Source organism: Dendropsophus ebraccatus, chromosome 6 (genome assembly GCF_027789765.1).
Source record: "Dendropsophus ebraccatus isolate aDenEbr1 chromosome 6, aDenEbr1.pat, whole genome shotgun sequence".
Lineage (NCBI taxonomy): Eukaryota > Metazoa > Chordata > Amphibia > Anura > Hylidae > Dendropsophus > Dendropsophus ebraccatus.
The window spans coordinates 4,899,290-4,924,607 of record NC_091459.1 but is presented as its reverse complement, the minus strand read 5'-3'; the positions used below and the strand labels follow the sequence as shown (position 1 = coordinate 4,924,607).

The 25,318-nt window shown below is 43.8% G+C and overlaps 1 protein-coding gene across 1 annotated transcript in view; it reads right to left on the bottom strand.

The window, feature by feature from the left end:
- Positions 1–11,194: 11,194 nt before the first annotated feature.
- Positions 11,195–25,318, bottom strand: part of P3H2 (prolyl 3-hydroxylase 2) — a 112,702-nt gene continuing 98,578 nt past the window's right edge. The window contains exons 9-15 of the mRNA XM_069974413.1: positions 21,315–21,442; positions 19,695–19,790; positions 18,794–18,944; positions 17,964–18,081; positions 15,151–15,226; positions 12,933–13,073; positions 11,195–11,812 (exon numbers count right to left, since the gene is read on the bottom strand). Coding sequence (XP_069830514.1) covers positions 11,717–11,812; positions 12,933–13,073; positions 15,151–15,226; positions 17,964–18,081; positions 18,794–18,944; positions 19,695–19,790; positions 21,315–21,442 — 806 coding nt within the window. The 3' untranslated portion in view covers positions 11,195–11,716. The remainder of the gene's footprint in view (positions 11,813–12,932; positions 13,074–15,150; positions 15,227–17,963; positions 18,082–18,793; positions 18,945–19,694; positions 19,791–21,314; positions 21,443–25,318) is intronic.

Sequence of the window (25,318 nt, the reverse complement as noted above, 5' to 3'; positions counted from 1 at the left end):
GTGGAGGTCTTGTATACCTGTAGTATATAGTTCGGGGGTCCTGTATACCTGTAGTAAATAGTTTGAGGGTCCTGTATAACTATAGTATAGAGTTGGTGGAGGTCCTGTATACCTGTAGTGTATAGTTTGGGGTCCTATATAACTGTAGTATATAGCTGGTGGAGTTCCTGTATACCTGTAGTATATTTGGGGTCCTGTATACTTGTAGTATAGAGTTGGTAAAGGTGCTGTATACCTGTATTATAGAGTTGGTGTAGGTCCTGTATACCTGTAGTGTATGGTTTTGAGGTCCTGTATACCTGTAGTGTATAGTTTGGGGTCCTATATACCTGTAGTATATAGTTGGTGGAGTTCCTGTATACCTGTAGTGTATAGTTTTGGGGTCCTGTATACCTGTAGTGTATAGTTTGGGGTCCTGTATATCTGTAGTATATAGTTGGTGGAGGTCCTGTATACCTGAAGTATATAGTTGGTGGTATATAGTTGGAGGTCCTGGTATATAGTTGGAGGTCCTGTATACCTGTAGTATATAGTTTTGGGGTCCTGTATACCTGTAGTGTAAAGTTTGGGGTCCTGTATACCTGTGGTATATAGTTTTGTGGAGGTCCCGTGCACTTGTAGTGTATAGTTTTGGGGTCCTGTATACCTGTAGTGTCCTGTATACCTGCAGGGTTGTATTTACCCGTATGGCAGTGTTATTCAGTCACAGTGTGTCGGTATTGGTCATGTCTGGTATGGGGGTGTTATCCAGTCACAGTATGGCGGTATTGGTCAGGACTGGTGTGGCGGTGTTACCCAGTCACAGTTTGCCGGTATTGGTCAGGTCTGGTATGGCAGTGTTATCCAGTCACAGTATGGCGGTATTGGTCAGGTCTGGTATGACAGTGTTATCCAGCACAGTATAGCGGTATTGGTCAGGTCTGGTGTGGCAGTGTTATCCATTCACAGTATGGCGGTATTGGTCAGGTCTGGTATGACAGTGTTACCCAGCACAGTATAGCGGTATTGGTCAGGTCTGGTGTGGCAGTGTTATCCATTCACAGTATGGCGGTATTGGTCAGGTCTTATATGACAGTGTTATCCAGTCACAGTATGGCGGTATTGGTCAGGTCTGGTATGACAGTGTTATCCAGTCACAGTATGGCGGTATTGGTCAGGTCTGGTGTGGCAGTGTTATCCAGTCACAGTGTGGCGGTATTGGTCAGGTCTGGTGTGGCAGTGTTATCCAGTCACAGTATGGCGGTATTGGTCAGGTCTGGTATGGAGGTGTTATCCAGTCACAGTTTGGCGGTATTGGTCAGGTCTGATATGACAGTGTTATCCAGCACAGTATGGCGGTATTGGTCAGGTCTGGTATAGCAGTGTTACCCAGTCACAGTTTGGTATACCTGTTGTGACCTGTATATAAATGTACTGTATGGATGGAGTAGGGGGTTCTGTATACATGTACTGTATAGATGGAGTAGGGGGTCCTGTATATACATGTACTGTATAGATGGAGTAGGGGGCCCTGTATATACATGTACTGTATAGATGGAGTAGGGGGCCCTGTATATACATGTACTGTATAGATGGAGTAGGGGGTCCTGTATATATATATACTGTATAGATGGAGTAGGGGGTCCTGTATATATATATACTGTATAGATGGAGTAGGGGGTCCTGTATATACATGTACTGTATAGATGGAGTAGGGGGTCCTGTATATACATGTACTGTATAGATGGAGTAGGGGGCCCTGTATATACCTGTACTGTATAGATGGAGTAGGGGGCCCTGTATATACATGTACTGTATAGATGGAGTAGAGGGCCCTGTATATACATGTACTGTATAGATGGAGTAGGGGGTCCTGTATATACATGTACTGTATAGATGGAGTAGGGGGTCCTGTATACATGTACTGTATAGATGGAGTAGGGGGCCCTGTATATACATGTACTGTATAGATGGAGTAGGGGCTCCTGTATATACATGTAGTGTATAGATGGAGTAGGGGGTCCTGTATATACATGTACTGTATAGATGGAGTAGGGGGCCCTGTATATACATGTACTGTATAGATGGAGTAGGGGGTCCTGTATACATGTACTGTATAGATGGAGTAGGGGGCCCTGTATATACATGTACTGTATAGATGGAGTAGGGGGCCCTGTATATACCTGTACTGTATAGATGGAGTAGGGGGCCCTGTATATACATGTACTGTATAGATGGAGTAGGGGGCCCTGTATATACATGTACTGTATAGATGGAGTAGGGGGTCCTGTATATACATGTACTGTATAGATGGAGTAGGGGGCCCTGTATATACATGTACTGTATAGATGGAGTAGGGGGTCCTGTATATACATGTACTGTATAGATGGAGTAGGGGGTCCTGTATGTACATGTACTGTATAGATGGAGTAGGGGGTCCTGTATATACATGTACTGTATAGATGGAGTAGGGGGTCCTGTATACATGTACTGTACAGATGGAGTAGGGGGTCCTGTATACATGTACTGTATAGATGGAGTAGGGGGTCCTGTATATACATGTACTGTATAGATGGAGTAGGGGGCCCTGTATATACATGTCCTGTATAGATGGAGTAGGGGGCCCTGTATATACATGTCCTGTATAGATGGAGTAGGGGGTCCTGTATACATGTACTGTATAGATGGAGTAGGGGGCCCTGTATATACATGTACTGTATAGATGGAGTAGGGGGTCCTGTATATACATGTACTGTATAGATGGAGTAGGGGGTCCTGTATATACATGTACTGTATAGATGGAGTAGGGGGTCCTGTATACATGTACTGTATAGATGGAGTAGGGGGTCCTGTATACATGTACTGTATAGATGGAGTAGGGGGCCCTGTATATACATGTACTGTATAGATGGAGTAGGGGGCCCTGTATATACATGTACTGTATAGATGGAGTAGGGGGTCCTGTATACATGTACTGTATAGATGGAGTAGGGGGTCCTGTATACATGTACTGTATAGATGGAGTAGGGGGTCCTGTATACCTGTACTGTATAGATGGAGTAGGGGTCCCTGTATATACATGTACTGTATAGATGGAGTAGGGGCTCCTGTATATACATGTACTGTATAGATGGAGTAGGGGGTCCTGTATATATATATACTGTATAGATGGAGTAGGGGGTCCTGTATATATATATATACTGTATAGATGGAGTAGGGGGCCCTGTATATACATGTACTGTATAGATGGAGTAGGGGGTCCTGTATATACATGTACTGTATAGATGGAGTAGGGGGTCCTGTATACATGTACTGTATAGATGGAGTAGGGGTCCCTGTATATACATGTACTGTATAGATGGAGTAGGGGCTCCTGTATATACATGTACTGTATAGATGGAGTAGGGGGTCCTGTATATATATATACTGTATAGATGGAGTAGGGGGTCCTGTATATATATATATACTGTATAGATGGAGTAGGGGGCCCTGTATATACATGTACTGTATAGATGGAGTAGGGGGTCCTGTATACATGTACTGTATAGATGGAGTAGGGGGTCTACCAGTTATTACTGTGGATGTTGTGAGGCAGCTTCCCTAGCAACCATTGCTCCCTGTGAAAATGAAAGCAGTAATCCTATTGGTTGCTAAGGCTCCAACTGCCGTGTCTGCTGCAGCTAATTATATCACCTGTGTGTGCAGTGAGGAGATTTTCCCATTCATCTCTATGGGGCGCCTCTCTTTCCCCTCCCCCTCCCCTCCTGTACATCTGGCGGGGACGGGACCTTCGCAATAACCTTCCCGGGCACCCAATGTATCTGTGGGCCAAATTTGGGGTCAAACGGTTCAGGCGTTTGGAAGTCTATAGAGGACAGACAGGCAGACAGACAGACAGACAGAAGGACAGACAGACAGACAGACTTTGATTTTTATGATATAGATAGTATGGGGGGGATAAGTCACTATGCGGTGAAGATCTGGTGGTAAAATTTGTTTACTATATAATGGTAATAGGCAATGGGGGCGTGTCCATAGGGGCGTGGCACATTGCAGTGACTGTCCCTCTTTCCTCTGAGCAAAAGTTGGGAGGTATGGTCAAAGGTTTTTGGGACAAAGAGGTGAAGACAACACGTCTGCGAGAATAGGGACAAAACAATGGTGGATGTGACATAAAAACAGGGCTCAGGAGGGAAGGAGGACAGGAAGGGGAGGTCACAGAAAGTGGAGACCAGACCTGAAGGAGATGGAGACCTGTGTGGTTAAAGGCTGATAGTGTGTGGTAACTATGCTTGAAATTGTTGTTGTTGGAATTGATGTAATATTTAGTTTCCTGTAGTGTAATGGTTATTCTTTATTGGTTATATTGTATTTGTATTGTAGTTTTGTATTCCTTATCTCTTTCTAATGTAACCCCAGAGATTACACTGACCTGACTGACCTCAGCTTCTCACTTTCCCCACCAGTGCTGCCTCCCAGCAGAAGATCTATGGCCTGGATAGAGAGCGACTGCTATCAGAATGTCGCCCCCTGCAGGCAGGGAGGAGTCCTGTCTCCCCTATTGTAACAGAGCTGAGTATCTAGACATCGCACTGTCACTGAGCTGCAGCAGGAGGTTGAGGCGCCCCCTGACTTGCCAGGAGTGGTGCGCCCTGTGCCAGCGCACAGCTCGCACACCCCAAAGGCCGGCCCTGCTCCTGTACAATAAGGACATATCAGCAGGTTAGATTCGTCTATCCTGCTGATAAGAAGACAAAAAGTTGGGTGAATGGTCCCAGCACTCGGAAGGAAAAGGGAAGGAGTTAAAACATCAAAACTTTATTCCACACTCGAGTAAAAACTTGGGCTGCTGTGTCCGTTGATGCGTTTGGTTCATTAGTCGGACACAGCAGCCCAAGTTTTTACTCGAGTGTGGAATAAAGTTTTGATGTTTTAACTCCTTCCCTTTTCCTTCCGAGTGCTGGGACCATTCACCCAACTTTTTGTCTACTTATGAATTATACAGTCACATGTATCCGTGTCATATATGTCAAATAATAGTGACTAACAGCAATGATCAATGCCTATTGTCAGTAAAACATATCCCAGGTTACTTACAGGTGGTGTCTGTTACTTGTTACATAGGAAAATGACCCATGATATCTGCTAACCTTAGCCCTACAGAAGGAACTAGCACCTGTTCTTGCCCTAGAACCCCCCCCCCCCTCACCCAACCACAAGGCCACTAACTAAACTACATGCAAAAAAAAAAGAAATTCACAGAATGTCCGTCACAGAATGTCCGTCACAGAATGTCCGTCACCATAGATAATCAGTGGGGTGGCATGGACGGTTAGATACATCCCTGGGTTAGATACATCCCTATTGATAAATGTCTATAAAGTGATGCCAGAAACTAATACACTAAAAAGCTGAGACTGAGAATGATGGCTGACCTCAGGGAGATCAACCAAAGCCCCATAGAGACACCATCACGTGCTTCTATGAATCTAGGAGCATTGCCCCCTGGGAAACCAAATATGCAAAAATACCGCAGTGACGCCATCACGTGTTTCTCAACATCAGTGATGTATCCAGAGCGTCTACGGGAAGGAACAGGGGGGAATTAAAGTACTAAATTACCTCTCCCCCTACCTGTGGTGAGCGGCGAAACTGTCTGCCGGACCCCTGCTGGAGGGTATCTCCCCCCCCCCCCGAGTTGTGATGAGGTCATGCCTTCCGGCAGAGGGCCAACAGCCAGTCTCGCCGCTCATCACAGGCACGGGGAGAGGTCAAAAGGCCTGTCTCTGCTGATGGACTGGCGGCTCAGCCAATCACTGCAGCAGCATCTCCCCCCAGTCACTTACTGGCTGAGCGGCCAGTCCATCAGCCAGGTCGTGACGTGGGAGCCCGGTGGGGTTCATGAGGCCAGTCCCACCACTCACCGCGGGCACGGTAGAGGTAAGTTGTTACTTGTAATCAATTCCCCCCCTGCCCCAGCCATCTGCCAGATTTTATGATCCACTGGACTTCATTTTTAATTTTTTTTAAAAGAGTTTAAAAAAAAGCAGCTACAGGACCGTTCACAAATCTACCATACAACTATAATAATGGGAAAGAATATTCCTTTATTGCAGAGATCAAATGTGCAAAACAAGAATTCTACATTTTGTTCCCACTAAAGTGCACTCAGGATCTGTGTGTGAGTGTGTGTTTGAGTGTGTGTGTGAGTGTGTGTGTGAGTGTGTGTGTGAGTGTGTGTGAGCGTGTGTGTGCGCGTGTGTGTGAGTGTGTGTGAGCGTGTGTGTGTATGAGTGTTTGTGTGTGAGTGTGTGTGAGCGTGCGTGTGAGTGTATGAGTGTGTGTGTGTTTGTGTGTGTGTGTTTGTGTGTGAGTGTGTGTGCGCGTGTGAGTGTGTGTGCGCGTGTGTGAGTGTGTGTGTTTGTGTGTGAGTGTGTGTGTGTAAGTGCGTGAGTGTGTGTGTGAGCGTGTGTGTGCGTGTATGAGTGTGTGTGTGAGTGTGTGTATGAGTGAGTGTGTGAGTGTTTGTGTGTGTGTGTGTGTATGAGTGTGTGTGTGTGAGTGTGAGTGTATGAGTGTGTGTGTGTGAGTGTTTGTGTGTTTTTGTGTGTGTGTGTTTGAGTGTGTGTATGAGTGTGTGTGTGAGTGTTTGTGTGTGCGTGTGTGTATGAGTGTGTGAGAGTGTGTGAGTGTATGAGTGTGTGTGTGTATGAGTGTGTGTGTGTATGAGTGTGTGTGTGTGAGTGTTCGTGTGTGCGTGTGTGTATGAATGAGTGTGTGTGTGAGTGTTTGTGTGTGTGTGTGAGAGTGTGAGTGTGTGTGTGTATGAGTGTGTGCTTGGAGCTCAGAATCTAAGGAAACATAGAGAAGTCACGCCGCCCGCCCTCGGAATCAGGAAACTATTTTTTATTTTTATTTTTTTAATTTTTGCTGAGTGCATGAGAATGAAGCTCCTCCCGTTCTGAGGATCGGCAATCTTATTGTTTCAGGGTTCACACAAGGTGGGCAGATGGTAAATACAATCACGCAGCTTCCTTAAGGTGCGGCGCTTAGTTTCCACCTGAACAGGTAGAACAGGAAGAAAAAAATTTTGTGATAAATTGATAAGTCAGAATGACAGATCCGCAGAACTCATCGACCCCGCGCACATCTGCTGCATCTCATCTGCTTTTGTGCTTTCATTTCTGTCATGTAGTAAATCACGGCCGCCTGTAAAATATTCTGAGAAAAGGAAGGGGGGGGGGGGGCGTAATATTATTATCAGACGACTCTAATGGTAAAGTCATTCACACAGGATCAGCGGATCTGCTTCTCCCATTAGCGCTCAGTTTACTGCAGCAATAAAATGTACAATACAGTGAGGCATTCCTAGTGGGGAAATCTGTAATTTAGGATTCCTGACATCAATAAAAAACCAAACCAGAAGCAAACTAAATCTGATGGCAAAAAGGAACAATAATGCAGAAAACAATCAAATCAAACAAATCAAACCCCCGGGGGCCGATTCTAGGTTTTCTGACTCCTGAGGAAAAACCTGGAATGTTGCCCATACCGCTCCATCACCCCCCAGTGCCCACACTGCCCTATCACCTCCCCCCAGTGCCCACACCGCTCCATCACCCCCCAGTGCCCACACCGCTCCATCACCCCTCAGTGCCCACACCGCTCCATCACCCCCCAGTGCCCACACCGCTCCATCAACCCCCAGTGCCCACACTGCCCTATCACCTCCCCCCGGTGCCCACACCGCTCCATCAACCCCTATAGCCCACACTGCCCTATCACCTCCCCCCAGTGCCCACACTGCCCTATCACCTCCCCCCAGTGCCCACACCGCTCCATCACCCCCCAGTGCCCACACTGCCCTATCACCTCCCCCCAGTGCCCACACCGCTCCATCACCCCCCAGTGCCCACACTGCCCTATCACCTCCCCCCAGTGCCCACACCACTCCATCACCCCCAATTCCCACACCTCTCCATCACCCCCAGTGCCCACACCGCTCCATCACCCCCCAGTGCCCACACCGCTCCATCACCCCCCAGTGCCCACACCGCTCCATCACCCCCAGTGCCCACACCGCTCCATCACCCCCCAGGGGCCCACACCACTCCATCACCCCCAGTGCCCACACCGCTTCATCACCCCCAGTGCTCACACCACTCCATCACCCCCCAGTGCCCACACCTCTCCATCACCCCCCAGGGGCCCACACCACTCCATTACCCTTCCCCCCGGTGCCCAAACCGCTTCATCACCCCAGGTGCCCACACAGCCCCATCACCCCCCCAGTGCCCACACCACCCCATCACCCCCCCGTGCCCGCACTGCTTCATCACCCCCAGTGCCCACACCGCCCAATCACCACCCCCCAGTGCCCACACCACACCATCACTCCCCCAGTGCCCACACCACACCATCACCCCCCCAGTGCCCACACCACCCCATCACCCCCCCCCAGTGCCCACACCGCCCAATCACCACCCCCCAGTGCCCACACCACCCCATCACCCCCCCCCCAGTGCCCACACCGCCCCATCACCACCCCCCAGTGCCCACACCACACCATCACCCCCCCAGTGCCCACACTGCCGCAGTAAGGTGTTTGTACAGAAAACCTGCAGCTTATAGTAAGAAGTGCACACACAATCCAGCTTCACCATACATCCCCTGGTCAGGCACGACCTTCCATCCTTGGTGAGGACAAGACAGAAAAAAAGTTTCACATTTTCTAATTCCACTAATGTGCAACCAATTCTTACATCTTTATTGCTTCTCCAGGAATAAAAGTCCCTGACATATACAAGAGTCCATGCAATGTGACTGCTCCTGGGGGTCTTATTCATGGTCATACTACCATCACACCTGACGTATACAAGAGTCATGCAATGTGACTGCTCCTGGGGGTCTTATTCATGGTCATACTACCATCACACCTGACATATACAAGAGTCATGCATTGTGTCTGCTCCTGGGGGTCTTATTCATGGTCATACTACCATCACACCTGACATATAAAAGAGTCATGCATTGTGTCTGCTCCTGGGGGTCTTATTCATGGTCATACTACCATCACACCTGGTGCTCCATATAAAGGGGCAGTGATGTGTGACACATATAGCACCAGAGTGTTACCAGTCCTGACCTCCCTGTATTCTGTGTCTGTGTCCGGCTATCATCTGCAGGTCATGGGGTCAATGTAGTCAGTGGTAGCAGACAGTATAATACATGGCCACTCCATAAAATCTGCCGCCTGAGCAATAAATTCATCTCGCCTTATGGCAGAAACATCCCTGGATGACTCTCACAGTAAAGCATTTAGAAAAAGCCTGATAGGTAAAACACCCAGTCCATCATTTCATTTCGTATAGTCTGTAACTATTTTATTGTCTTAATCCAGTGGTTGGCGACCTGCAGTCCTTGTGCCTCAGGGGATAAATGTTGCAGCCTCGGGGAGTGCACCACCCTGGCGGAAACAAGAAGAAAAAACTACTAATACTGCTGTATAATCCAGCAATCCTTCATTCCTGGATGCTAGTGCTCTACATATACAGCACATACACAGAGTATATACCTGACCAGCGCTGAGAGCCCCCCTGCTGCACTGTGCCGGACCCGTCTGCTGCCGCGTTCTCTGCTGGGAGATCCTGTCCCTATACAGGTTGGTCACATTGTTATGGGAAATGTAATCTAAGATCTGTCATTTTTACAGGGTACGATCTGGGAGGGATGTAATCTCTAGGTGGTAAATATATATGGTGGTCTTTATATACAAATAGGGATTGTTCTCTGTGTATACGGGACTAGCCTGGTCACTTATACTCTCTGCTATTTAGATGCTGGGGGTCCTGTTCTGTATAAATGTGTGGGGCATAACCACATAATATACCCCAGATACTGCAGCAGACCGGATCAATAGAGCACTGATCTCATTGATTGGAGCTGTATAATGCATACTACACTGATCCCTATGAGAGATCAGTGTAGTTATATTAAAAGTCCCCCAGGAGGACTTCTAATTACTGTATATGTTAAAAAAAAGTTTTTATTATTAATAAAAAAAAAATCCCCTCCCCTAATAAAAGTCTGAATCACCCCCCTTTCCCCAGTTTATAAATAAAAATAAATAAACAAACATATTTGGTGTCGCCAAGTGCATAATCGCCCGAACTATTAAATTATCACATCATGGCACAAAAAATGACACCTCTTACAGCCCCATAGACCAAAGGATAAAAGCGCTATAAGCCTGGGAATGGAGCGATTTTAAGGAACATTTATTTTCTTTAAAAGGTTTTATTATTTTTAAAGTCCATCAAATAAAAGTTACACAAGTTACATATTATTGTAATTGTACCGACTTGTGTAAAATAGAGAACATGTCAGTTTTACCATAGGACAAACGGCGTAAAAATGAAACCCCCCAATAAAAAAATGGTGTGTTTTTTTTTTTTCAATTTTACCTCGCATATAACTTTTTACTGGTTTTGCAGCGTTTTCTTTTATGTAAAAATACAAATGCTATGGCCTTTTAAACATGAGGAGGAAAGAACAAAAACGCAAAAACGAAAACTTTGTCCGACTTTAAGGGGTTCATTTTCCCTCCCAGTTCTTGCCCCCTGCCAAATTGTGTTAATCCTGGAAAACCACTTCATTCATCTTGTGCAGCCATCCCAGTAGTATAGGAGGAGATATGTGAAAAGAAAAGGATACAGCAGCGCTGCATGTGCGGGTCAATACATTTATGACATATGGATAAAAACAATGCTGGTGCACGCTCACCTGGGGGTGTCGTACACCGTTAGGCATGACTCTAATGTGTGCATGTAGTTATATATATACATAAATATAAATATATATATATATATAGCAGGCTTGCTGCCGGCCACCTTCCAATCCCCAGATGGGTTATCGCTGCAATGTAGAAATTCAGCAAGTAAAGGGAAAAGCGGTTGATTCCTATTGGCGCTCATTTGAAAACTGTCCCGGTATCTCCAATATATTAAGAGAGATGGCTCACAGCTTCTGGAGTCAATCCACATTTTATTGATATGCTACGTGTTTCAAGGGCAAAAATCCCCTCTTCATCAGGGATCCTCTTTTAGTATATTGGAGATACTGGGACGGTTTTTAAAGAAGTTTATGTGCCCTCCATCTAGCGCCGTCAGAGCTGCCTTAGAATATCCCTTTAAATGAGCAGCCAAGAATCTCCAGATAAGACAAGTTGATTTTATTGCCGTTGTGGATTCCACCATGTACATGAGGAAGAGGAGGTCACCTGATGCAGGACTATGTTACTAGGTAATGAACATATTAGGCACATCCAATTGGCTTTTTTACAGACATTTTCTTTTTTACTATTGTACAAAATAAATATATTCTTCATACTTTATAGATCAATAAATACAAAGCTGCTGGAACGGACAAATCTACGACGTACAAGGAGTGACAGACAATGAGACAATGAGACAATGGCTCCAGTAGCGGGATATGTGGATGGAGAGAATATACTGGTGGTGGAATTATCACTAACATCAGTCTAATGGCAGCGATACAGCACAACGCTCAGTAGTAAATTCCAGAGAACAGAAACCGTACAGTAAATGGCCATAAATAGATAAAATCTCCAAAGCTTCTTTCTTTTCATCACTTAAATTACATTTTAGGCTTTGTACAAAAATAAAACTGTTCTAATAAGATTATTAACAATAAATACTTTCTCATTAAATATTCCCTGTTATAACTCATCCTTGGGATTAATATTCAGTTCTTCATGTCGTCCTATACTGTCCTGGTCGAGCGTCCGGATGACCTCATCTGCCTGCAGCCGCTCCTGGGGAGAGAAGGAGTCACAGGGATGAAGCCATTGTTCTAATGTTCCAGCATCGCTATCCAGGGACGGCTACAGGTTTCTGCGGGACCTTGGGCAACAGAGTCTCGGCGGGCCCCTCATCCATCCATCTACTATACACCTGAGACACCACTACCATACACAAACACACAATACTGACACAGACATTGTTGACACAGACACTGACTGACACACACGCTGACTGACTTACACACACGCTGACTGACACACACTTACTGACGCATTACTGACATAGACACTGACACTTACTGACACAGAAACTAAATGAAACACACATTTACTGACACACACTGACACATTACTGACACACATTACTGACATAGACACTGACACTGACAGAGAAACTAACTGAAACACACATTACTGACACAGACATTACTGACACTTACTGGCACAGACACTGACTGACACACACACATTGACTGACACACACACTTACAGACACTGACTGACACACACACATTGACTGACATACACACTGACTGACACACACATTACTGACACTTACTGGCACAGACACTGACTGACACACACACACACACACACATTGACTGACATACACACTTACTGACACACACATTACTGACACTTACTGGCACAGACACTGACTGACACACACACATTGACTGACATACACACTTACTGACACACACATTACTGACACTTACTGGCACAGACACTGACTGACACACACACATTGACTGACATACACACTTACTGACACACACATTACTGACACTTACTGGCACAGACACTGACTGACACACACACACACCAGTTACAGCTCAGACTTCTCCCTCTTTCTCTCTGTCAGTCTGATCTCCACGCTATAATATTGAGGACCTGCAGGTCATGTGATCAGGTCCTTCCACCCCCCGGACAGGACGCAAGCAGGTCTGGTTCCTCTGTTTCTCTTCTGATGTTCAGCCCATTCGCCCTGCACTACAGTGATTAGGCTGCACATTACAACACTGGGCCCCTCTCCCTCTCTGGGCCCCTAGAGGCTCTATGGGCCCTGGCACTTGCCCGGGTAAGCCCTGTTGCTATAATCAGCATACTTAGTGTGTGCTCTATAACTCACCAGTTCTCTGTTCATTGGGTCTAGAGTAAACCACAGAGCGACAGCACATCTCTGCCCACTGGTGACAGCTCGGACCCCATGAGGGTTCTCTCCCCCTGAAGAAAATCCAACCAAGCGACCACATTTAGGCTTTATGGCAGCCTGCAAGGAAACAAAATCCAAATTCTGTCACAACCAAAACACTATAAGAAAATCTGATATATATGTGCTAGTGCTGGGTGAGAAGAATCCCATTACACATATCACCAGCCAGTCCCTGAGTGACATTTTTGTAAATATGCTAATTAGCTAAAAAGGTGCCCTGTGTCCCGATTTCTACTTCTCATGAATATCCAGGACTACTGAGCTCATGCACATAATGGAGAGAACTACTTATTGTCCATGTTATTCAGGAGGAGATCTCTGAATCAGCTGCACAGAACAATGTAAGTGATCCATCATCCAGCTCAGCTTCTCTGTCACCTTATACTACCCTGAGATAGGACGCCATAAAACCTGCTGACAGAGTCTCTTTAAAGAATAAAAAACAATTGTTCTGCTTTTAACACCATACAATATAAATCTAAGTCATATAGAGTCTTTAGTTTGACTTTTTTTTTTTTCAAAAGTTGCATTTTCTGCTATTGCAGTTCTCTAAATGTCCACTAGATGTCCATCACGGGCTGCACTGCACTCCCACAACAGCAGAGCCTGACGCCAAATAAACTGAACATAAACCAGCAGGTGAGAACATGATCCCTTGTTGCTGCTACTTATTGTTATTCTTATTGTTCTAGCTGCTGTTACTTTCATAGCTGCCATCATTCTGACTACCGAGACCTAAAGTTCCTTGGCAGCCATTGTTCTTAAAGGGTTTTTTTCTGAGCTAATAAAAATACAGTAAAGTTTCTGATGTGTCGGAATGCTCGGTAGATATATAGTCTCCTGCTTAGGCTGGGTTCACGCTGTGTTTTTGCAATCCGTCTTTTTCATCTGTTTTTTTCCAGGTGTATTTGTGTGCATCTGTTTTGACCCGTTTTTCCATCGACTTCCATTATAAAAAAAAAAAAAAACGGATCCATTCTTTTTTTTAATGAACACAAAAATGAGGTTGACTACACTTTTGTCTACGTTAAAAAAATGACTTTCATTTTAAAAAAAAGTTATGAAAAAAGGATCAAAGGTGCACAAAAATGCACCTATTTTTTGCAAAAAAATTATGAAAAAAATGGGTTGCAAAAATGCAGTGTGAACCCAGCCTTAGCTTGAAACAGCATCTTTATTTACTGACGTATTCTTTGACGGTACAGGGCACTGTGAACCTGGCAGACATCATTGGGGCAAATCTCAGTGGCGGTCGCCAGGGGCACATAATGATACCCCCCCCCCCCCATGTGTTTCAGGAGAAAGAAGAGCATTGCAGTTGAACAGTAAAAAGAAGAACTAAAGGGCAGAATTACTGCCGGAATTCTACATTCTACCCTGGTGTATTGTGCCCAACATAGGGGCGTGGCTTCATTAAAGCTGGGCGTGGCCTTGGCATGAGATATGGCGCAGTGTGTGGTGGTTGGGATTCTAGTACAGGTTAAGTCTAAAGTTATCACATTTATCAAACAGCCGGAGACACTGTGAGAAATCCAGAGTATTTATACAACATCTACAATTTAGATAGTTTTAGTAAATCAGGGCCGATGTGTCAACTTTTACATAATGTCATAAAAGACACAGAAAAGAGACATACCTGGACAGAAAAGAGACTCACCGTGATAGAAAAGAGACTCACCGTGACAGAAAAGAGACTTATTGTGACAGAAAAGAGACTTATTGTGACAGAAAAGAGACTCACCGTGATAGAAAAGAGACTCACCGTGACAGAAAAGAGACTTATTGTAACAGAAAAGAGACTCACCGTGACAGAAAAGAGACTTATTGTGACAGAAAAGAGACTCACTGTGACAGAAAAGAGACTCACCGTGACAGAAAAAAGACTCACTGTGACAGAAGAGACTTATTGTGACAGAAAAGAGACTCACCGTGACAGAAAAGAGACTCACCGTGACAGAAAAGAGACTTATTGTGACAGAAAAGATACTCACTGTGACAGAACAGACTTATTGTGACAGAAAAGAGACTTATTGTGACAGAAAAGATACTCACTGTGACAGAACAGACTTATTGTGACAGAAAAGAGACTCACCGTGACAGAAAAGAGACTCACCGTGACAGAAAAGAGACTCACCGTGACAGTTTTTGCATCCATCTCAGTGAACACAAATTCTCCACCATCAAAATCCCCGTTCAGATACAGAAGAGCACTGAAAGAAAGAAAATGGGGATAAGAACACAAGTCCATGAGATTCATTCTCTGCTGAGCTGTCAGCTATCCCGTCATCTATCCCGTCATCTATCCCGTCATCTATCCCGTCAGCCATCCCGTCAGCCATCCCGTCAGCTATCCTGTCATCTATCCCGTCATCTATCCCGTCATCTATCCCGTCATCTATCCCGTCATCTATCCCGTCATCTATCCCGTCATCTATCCCGTCATCTATCCCGTCAGCTATCCCGTCAGCTATCCCGTCATCTATCTTGTCATCTATCCCGTCATCTATCCCGTCATCTATCCCGTCATCTATCCCGTCATCTATCCCGTCATCTATCCCGTCAGCTATCCTGTCATCTATCCCGTCATCTATCCCGTCATCTATCCCGTCAGCTATCCCGTCATCTATCCCGTCATCTATCCCGTCATCTATCCCGTCAGCTATCCTGTCATCTATCCCGTCATCTATCCCGTCATCTATCCTGTCATCTATCCCGTCATCTATCCTGTCATCTATCCCGTCATCTATCCTGTCATCTATCCCGTCATCTATCCCGTCAGCCATCCTGTCATCTATCCCGTCAGCCATCCCCTCAGCTATCCAGTCATCTATCCCGTCAGCTATCCCGTCATCTATCCCGTCAGCCATCCAGTCATCTATCCCGTCAGCTATCCCGTCAGCTATTTGTCTGTCAGACGCTGCTTCATACAACTGACAATTAAAAACACAGATTCCACTAATCGTCAGCAATGTTATAAATGGCGCACACAGAAATACGTCCTTGCAGCTTTAGACCTTTGTCCTGTGGGCTCCTCCCTCCAGTTACATAAAGTTAAAAAAAGACAAAATAATAACTTAATATTATTGTATGATTTTCAAGGAAGACATCAGGGCTCCTCTAGGACTTAGTCATCTATTACATCATGTGGCAGAGAGTTCCATAGTCTCACTGCTCTTACAGTAAAGAATCCCCATTTGGGCTGATGGTGAAACCTTCTTTCCTCTAGATGTAGATGACGCCCCCTTGTCATTTTGTCAATGCGGGGTGATGCGCTGCCAGAGGCTGACCGGAGAGGTAGGCCTACAGGATTCATGGGTTCCTGGGCAGTTTTATGCTATGTCCCTGTCAGTTTGCGTATCAGTTTATTTTCTCTTCTTTGGTTTCTTACTTCTTCTGTGCACATTCAGGGAAAAAACTGATAAAAACTGATAACTTGCAAATAGATGTGAATGGAAAAACCTTCTGTTTAGATCCGTCCTAATTGACTATAATGAAAAAAGTTCATGTTCCGTTTTTTTGTTCGGAGAAAAAATGTGCATGCAGGTGCAAAAAAAAAACCGGAACACTGACAGAATACAGAAACAAAACCAGAGCAAAACTATGACAAATGGAGCCCAATAAAAATACATAGAAATGAATGGGGCGTTTATGAGTCCGTTTATGTAGTTTTAAAATGATAACTAAACAGAACTGTGGTGGAGAGAATAATGCCAGTGTGAACCTAGCCTTAATGACTGAGTAAAACATAAAATTTGCATCTTGATATCTGCTGCAGATCCTGATCCTGTAGGTGTGAACGCACACTAAGGGTCCCTTTACACTGGAACTTCTATGGCTGAGACCGAAAACGAACACTGATCAGCAAGATTGGTGCTTATTTGCAGGGCCTTTAGGGCCCTTTTACACAGAAAGATTATCTGACAGATTATCTGCCAAAGATTTGAAGCCAAAACCAGGAACAGACTATAAACAGAGATCAGGTCATACATAAAAGCCTGGGATTTCTACTCTTTTCAAATCCAGTCCTGGCTTTGGCTTCAAATCTTTGGCAGATAATCTTTCAGTGCAAAAGGGCCCTTACACAGCACAATTAATCAAGCAACCTGGCTGCAAAAAGGATCCTTGTATCATTTGTGTGGCCATAGAAACAGTTTCTAGATCACACATGCAGTGTATACTTACCATCAGTGCTGCTGTGTGATCAATTCTCGTCCTCCCGCCGCTGTAACTACAGGCTGCCGCCCCATCTCCTGCAGAATGATTGACAGCTGGAGGAGGTAAAGCAGGAAGACACAGCAGCAGCCACAGAGCAGGACGGGAGCTAACAGTGCCAGATCACACAGCAGTGTGGATGGTAAGTATGCACTGCTTGTGTGATCTGGAAACTGACAGCACGGATACAAGCATATCTGTGCTGTCCTTTTCCCTTTGCTATCGGACTTACATTTACTGTTTATACAGGGAGATGTGCGACTGAGAACGATACATTTTAAAGCAGTGCAAAAGATGTGATTAGCTAAGGATCAGGCGTTTTCATGCTCCTCGGCTGATCGCTGTTACTTTACACGGTTATTGGCCAAAGGAGAATTTCTAGCAACGTTCCCGGCCAATAATCCTCCTGTGTAAAAGGCCGTTTAGAGAAATGGCGGTGGGGAGCTGAAGATGTCAGCCCTATGCCCACAGAAGCTCTTGAGCTTTGCCTAAAGTGGCGGCATTGCCAGATATGTACAGAAGTTGCACAGACTCTACAATGATATTATTAACAAAGACCAGATGACCAGTAAATGAAAAGAATTTAGGAAGCAGAAGAACAAAGAGAAAAAGAGCAAAACTTTGCTCATCTTTGAGGCATTCCACAGTCAGCCTCCAATGGCTTTGTGTATATGAGATTATGCCGGCAATTTACTGTACTATTTGTATTCTGTCCAGTCCGGCAGTCTAACTAACCTGTAATCTCTGTACGTGTAGGCTGGAGACTCCTTCCAACATTCATTGGCTTCAGGATCTAGCAGACAGTTATCTGCATGAATCGGGTGGCTGAGATCATTCCTATTGTCCTGCTGACCTGTGGATGTGGAGAAGCACAGAATGGTTTGCAGTGTGGCATTAAAGGAGAACTCTGGCAAAAAAAAAATCTTTTTCTTTCAAATTAACTGGTTTTGGAACATTATATAAATTTGTAATTTACTTCTATTTAAAAATCTCCAGTCTTCCAGTACTTATCAGCTGCTGTATGTCCTGGAGGAAGTGATGTATTCTTTCCATTCTGACACAGTGCTCTCTGCTGCCACCTCTGTCCATGTCAATAACTGTCCAGAGCAGGAGAGGTTTTCTATGGGGATTCACTGCTGCTCTGGACAGTTCCTGACATGGACAGAGGTGGCAGCAGAGAGGACTGTGTCAGACTGGAGAGAATACACCACTTCCTGCAGGTCATACAGCAGCTGATATATACTGGAAGACTGGAGATTTTTAAATAAAAATACCAAATCTATATAACTTTCTGACAGCAGTTGATTTGAAAAACAAAAAATGCTGGAGTACCCCTTTAACTGAAATAAACTTCAAATCTTGATAGGAAAATATATCTAGAAAATATTATCTGCTGTTGTAGAAAGCTTTATAGTTATATAGTTATGTGTGACACAACAGTAAATGAACTTATTGCATGCATCTTAGGCTGCTGTATCACAGAAATACACAATAAAATCACCATTCAAGATATATAATGTTACATATAGACAGTAGCACCAAGCACACACACACACAAGACTTACCCTGTAGAGCGGTCCTGCACACCAGGTGTGTATAGGAAAAGTACAAAGTACTATTCAGCATGAAGTACGACTGCACAATCTGTCGAGCCTTTTCACTTACATCGTAAAACAGGCGAGCGCTTTTCATTGGTACGCGACCTTCGTAACCAAACTGTGCAAAAATGAAGTAAAGATGTGATCTTAGGTTGCACATGATACATACAAATATATTAGAGGGCTTGTTCACCAAAATATTTTTTTTTCTTTCAAATCAACTCATGCCAGAGATTTGTAATTTACTTCTATTAAAAAAATCTCCAGTCTTCCAGTACTTATCATTTGCTGTATGTCCTGCAGAAAGTGGTGTATTCTCTCCAGTCTGATACAGCGCTCTATGCTGCCACCTCTGTCCATGTCAGGAACTGTCCAGAGCAGCAGCAAATCCCCATAGAAAACCTCTTCTACTCCCAGAACGACATCATCTTCGGAGTCCGGCTCCAGCCTTCCCTCACAGTTATTCTCAGCCAATCACGGCTGAGCAGCTGATGACGCGGCAGAGGGGGGCCGGCATGAGGGACGGCTGGAGCAGTCAACAGTAATCTGGTGAGTATACTGCACCACACTTCCGGGGCTGGGGGGACATGGGGAAGGGGGCCATTCACTTACATAACACACATTACAAAGTTGTATAACTTTGTAATGTGTGTTATTTAGTGAATAATTTTTAAACGCCGCACTACCCCTTTAAGGCATAAAAAAATCATTACTTTCCAGAATAAGGGATTTAAATCAATGTTATAGCCCTACGAAATGTCATAGTGTCTGGCCTTAAAGAGCGTGGCTGATGAAGTAATAAGCTGGAAACAATCTATGGGGCCGTGTTCTCCTTCTGTTCTACACAATTTACAGACACCGCGCTTACCTTCAATGCCTTCAGCACTGTGGCTCCTTCAAACTTCTCGTTGGGTGTATGAGGCGAGGTTTTCCCTCTGTATCCATCTCCAGCCAGAGTTATTGTCTGATGAATCAAGGTATTATTATTAGTTAGGTATTCCTAATTTTACCAAGCCCCCCCCCCCCCCCTAAATCTCACAAGTGACCCTACATCAGTCCTCTGGCCTGTATATGTCTAGAAGGTCGCCCTTTAAAGGGGTTTTTCGCCAAAAATTGTATTTCTGTCAAATCATTTGGTGCCAGAGATTTGTAATTTACTTCTATAAAAAAAAAAAATTCAGTCTTCCAGTACTTATCAGCTGCTGTATGTCCTGCAGGAAGTGGTGTATTCTCTCCAGTCTGACACAGTGCTCTCTGCTGCCACCTTTGTCCATGTAAGGAACTGCCCAGAGCAGCAGCAAATCCCCATAGAAAACCTCTCCTGCTCTGGACAGTTCCTGACATGGACAGAGGTGGCAGCAGAGAGCACTGTGTGAGACTGGAGAGAATACACCACTTCCTGCAGGACATACAGCAGCTGATAAGTACGAAAATAATAGAAATTTTTAATAGAAGTAAATGAGAAATCTTTGGCACTTTCTGGCATTAGTTGGCTTGAAAGAAAATATTTTTTGGGGGTGAACAACCCCTTTAACACTAGATAACCTTCTGTGACCTTCCCTCAGAGGCATTACAGCAGCAGCCTAACTATCCCCTGCTCCCCTATGCCTTCCAGGTGTGGTGTGTGCGTTAACCACCATCTTAGATGGACGATGTTAGGATGTCCTCTGTTTGACCTTGTCTGATAATTTTAGCTCCCCCCATGTGAAGCTCATCTGTCCTCTCCTCTGCGTCTCGGCCTCTCTCTCCCAATCTCATATCTATGTTTCACTTGCGCCTAATCCGTGCTTCATTACTAAATAGGAACCAGACCTGGAATCCATGCTGATTGCTGACTGATATTCCGCCATGCTGGTGGAGCCTCTCTCGTCTCTGCTTCCATTTCTCATCTTTTGACTCTTTCCCTGTTTTCTCATCGGATTATTATCCCTCCCGGACATTCGTTTTTTCTCCTTCTGAAAGTCGCATTAAATCCTCCTGACCGGCGCGGCTGGAGATCTGATGCGTCTCCATTACTACATTGGACGGCTATTCCTAGCTTCTATCCCTATAATGTTATCCAGCTGACTGAGCTACAAGGTTTCTCTCTGTTATATTCTCCCAAGTCTTCTACTTCTTGAAAATTTAATGATAACAACTGTGAAGAGAAGGAATCGTCTAAGCCGAGTCCGAGAAGGCATGGAGCGTCTGTCCTGGGAGTTACCGGGTCCTAGTGCCTCCATCTCACAGTAATATCGTATTTATCGTCTTTATTTTCCCAGGAAGTAAATCCTTCAGTCTTCCAGTTCCTAGAATCGTACATATGGATTTCCCAGAGATGTACAAGGCCGCCTATATCCATTACTTACGTCAACATTTTGTTTTCCGCAGGTTCATTCCCCACTGGTGCATACAGAGCGATGACCTCGGGGAGTGTTATTCTGCTTGCTGCATGTTTTATACATGTAAATACACACTATGATGGTAAGCCTCAGCCTTGGGAACTTACATTGGCAACTCCACGGAGTTCTTTACATTCCTCTTCTGTTATAACATCATCCAGCTGAACCCTTTGAGTGCCATTAAGATAGTCAGACGTGTGCACCAGTGTCACTCCATCATACACCAGGGGTCCTCCTGCAATTATATAGTAATACAACCTAAATGATTGTGTATCCGAGAGAGATGCATCCTGATGACCACTACTCATATATATCGCACATAAATAAGAATAAGCTATTGTAATAGTAATAGTGTAACTGTCATTTAATTTTTGTGATTAAAGGACAACTCCGGCCAAAAGTATTTTTTTAATATGTTATTACTTATGGAAAGTTAGACAAATTCCTGATGTACATTAATTAGGGTGATTGCACATATAGGGCTATTTCCCTTAATTTAGTAGATCATGGAGACTTCAAATTCTCTGAAATACCGCGACGTCACGAATCAGGTGTAATTCCAACGAAGTGTCCAGCAGGGGGCGCACTATATATAGAATTTAATGAGTACCATTGACTTCTATAAATAGTGCGCCCCTGCTGGACACTCTTTGGAATCATGGCTGTTAAAGTCTTTATGCACACATATAGACTGTACTACTCCCCCATCATCTGCTCATAGTATGAGCAGATCATGGGGGAGTAGTTCCAGGGCCATGCCCATCACCAATCTGCCCCCCTCCCTGCTGCCGCCACATATGCTCTGTACTACTTCCCCATCATCTGCTCATACTATGTCGGGGGGGGGGGGGACTATTTTGCTTAATAAAACCTATTACCGAGTGTCTCAAAATCGCTTGTACTATTGATACTTATTGATTTCTAAAAAGTGACATTTACATGACAGCTACACTTTAAATCTAGATGATAAAAAACTATTTTGAAGTAAAGGTTCATTTAAAAAATGCACCTTATGGTATGGATATAAAAACATACAGTAAAAACTGAGACCTTGGTAGCTGATAACGCTGAAAGGCAAAGTGAGAAATGGTGAGAAATAGATAACTAGGGAGAAGTGCGAGATCTGCTGCTCAGGTGACTGATCACCAAGGTTACCCCGATGCCCCGATACCCAAAGGGATAGTAAAGATAAATGCAGAAAGAGATCCGTCTCACGGTCCTCAAGGATAAAAGTAGAGTACAGTATATAGATGAATAAAGATATATTTATTGTAGCATCAATACAGTATAGAACCATACAAAGGTTGTTAAATGCATAAATCACCCCCCCCACACACAAAAAAAAAAAAATAAAAAAAAAATTATATATATATGTATATATATATATGTGTATATATATATATATATATATATATATATATATATATATATATATATATATATATATATATATATAAAATGGTAAGGGTAAAGAGAGGTAAAAATGAAAAAAATCAAAGTACGGAAATTGTTGTATTCATTCTTCATCTACAGTGATTTTCTGCCTTTTATTTTTCGGATTTTTACCATTATTTACCCTTCTCATTTTTTTTTATATTTTTTTCTCTGAATTTCTTGTATTCTTCTTACATCTCATAGTGACCCGTCAGAAGTTTGGGGGTCTTGGTGCTGGGACATTCGCTGATCATCACAATGGAGGGACGGATGTGTGTGGCAGCACATGCTGCTCTACGCTGCTATAATGAGCGTCTATGGAGATGTAATGAAATTCTATAGGACCTCCTGCAATTCCATCTACACAAAGTGCCGACGACTTTCATTATAGACTTAGCCCTGTGTACAGTACACTACAGCTGCTTAGAGCTTTGGTGAAGGGGCACAGCACATGCGGCACCACTCTCCTACCCCTTCATTCTAATGATTGGAAGGGGTCTCAGCACCTGGACCCTCACCCACACAAACCTACGACATGTCACTATGTATTAGATCCTCTAAATCCTAAAGTGTGCTGGGAATCTTATTCATTAATGATCAATACAAATATCTGAATAATATAGAAATAAGATCTAACAATATAGAAGGTATAAAGAAAATACATATCCCCATGTAGTTCTGGTTTTACCCTACATCACTTTGTCCCTCTATAAATATATTGTCTTTATATATTGTGTTGAGCCATACCCGAAGCAAAGACCTACTGTTCATTTAGCTTAAAAAAGAGATTCACAGCCGTGGACTCACTTTTTATCTTTTCTATCTACTCACTAAGATGGTGCAGAGACCGCTGGGTATGACCACTAGAGGGCGACAGAAGACTAGAATTACACCATACTACACCAGTTAAACAGTATACACATATAGACAATGATGTATTTAATTTTCCAATATGAAACCCCTTCATCCTGCCACACCTGCCCCTGATAATTTAAGAATGATAATAATATATGATCCTAGAATATTATATTTATTTAAAGAATTAACTCTAAACAAATATATAAGACTCATCAAACAAAAACAATCCACTGAAAATGTATTCTGACATCTAGCTTACCCAGTGCTCATAGTATGTAGTAATGTGCACAGGCACCTAATGCACTGGGTGCTGCTGGACACACATGATCAGCTCCTCTCCCCACAGTCAGGTTCTGTATAGGGATCCTTTACTTACCACAGGGCACCCATAAGAGAGAGGTTTCCAATTGTCTGATAAGCCTGAGAGCCCAAACAGTAACAAGACTCCTAATCAGTTTACTTAGATTGCTAAAATGATCATTATTTTTGGATATCATAAAACATAACTAATATCGCCTAAAAAGATGTAGAGGGAACATAGACTAAAACTACTTTAAAGGGGTACTCCAGGGGAAAATATATATTTTTTAAATCAACTGGTGTTAGAAAGTTATACAAATCTGTAAATTACTTCTAACTCTCCAGTACTTATCAGCTGCTGTATGTCCTGCAGGAAGTGGTGTTTTCTTTCCAGTCTGAGACAGTGCTCTCTGCTGCCACCTCTGTCCATGTCAGGAACTGTCCAGAGCAGCAGCAAATCCCCATAGAAAACCTCTCCTGCTCTGGACAGTTCCTGACATGGACAGAGGTGGCAGCAGAGAGCAGTGTGTCAGACTGGAGAGAATACACCACTACCTGCAGGACATACAGCAGCTGATAAGTACTGGAAGACTGGAGATTTTATTTATTTATTTAATTATTTTTAAATAGAAATAGAAGCTTTTTTATTTGCTCCCCTTAAGACTTACTTTCTTCTTCTTTTTTATAGTTATACTTTATTCCAATTTTAGCCTGTGTGACTAAGGTAACAGATCACTCCCTGATGTTCTCTAACACACATGGATTTATGAGCACGGCTGAAGAGATAATATTGGGATATTTATATGGATTCTATAGGCATAAAGTATAAATCTTTGTAATATAGTCAGTGACTAATCTCTGCCTTCCTGTTCCCTGTTGGCCCCATGTGAAGATGTCACAGCACTGGAAACCAGCAGCATGGCGGCAGCCGGGACCCCCGTGGTGCGATGGTTAGGTGGATGTATTCAAAAAGTTTATTAGTTCAATATTTTATGCTCAAATGACCTTATTTGTAAGAATTGGAATCCCCATTGTGTTCTTAATGAGGCGGCCCATGGCCTATTCATATAAAGACTCCGTTATACACTAAATATTAGCCGGCAGGTGCACAATAAAGGCCTATGAAAGTACCAGCAGCCATTCGACAATTTCCAGATGAAATAATACATGTTGCAGATTTTAATGCATTTGCTGCTTTAAGGGGAACTCCGGATAAGAAAAACTTGTTTTCTATTAAAAGTACAATAAAAGTTCTATAGATGTGTGTATACAATGTATTACTGTATCTGTACAGTTCTATAGATGTGTGTATACAATGTATTACTGTATCTGTACGGTTCTATAGATGTGTGTATACAATGTATTACTGTATCTGTACGGTTCTGCCACACTGGTAGCTGATAGAAATCCAGGAAGTGAAAAAATGGCCCCTGTGCCAATCCACATTGTCTCCTGCTGCTCTCCCCCCCCCAGGAGACAACTCTTCCATGCCTCTGTCTCACATTGTGTGTGTTTGCTG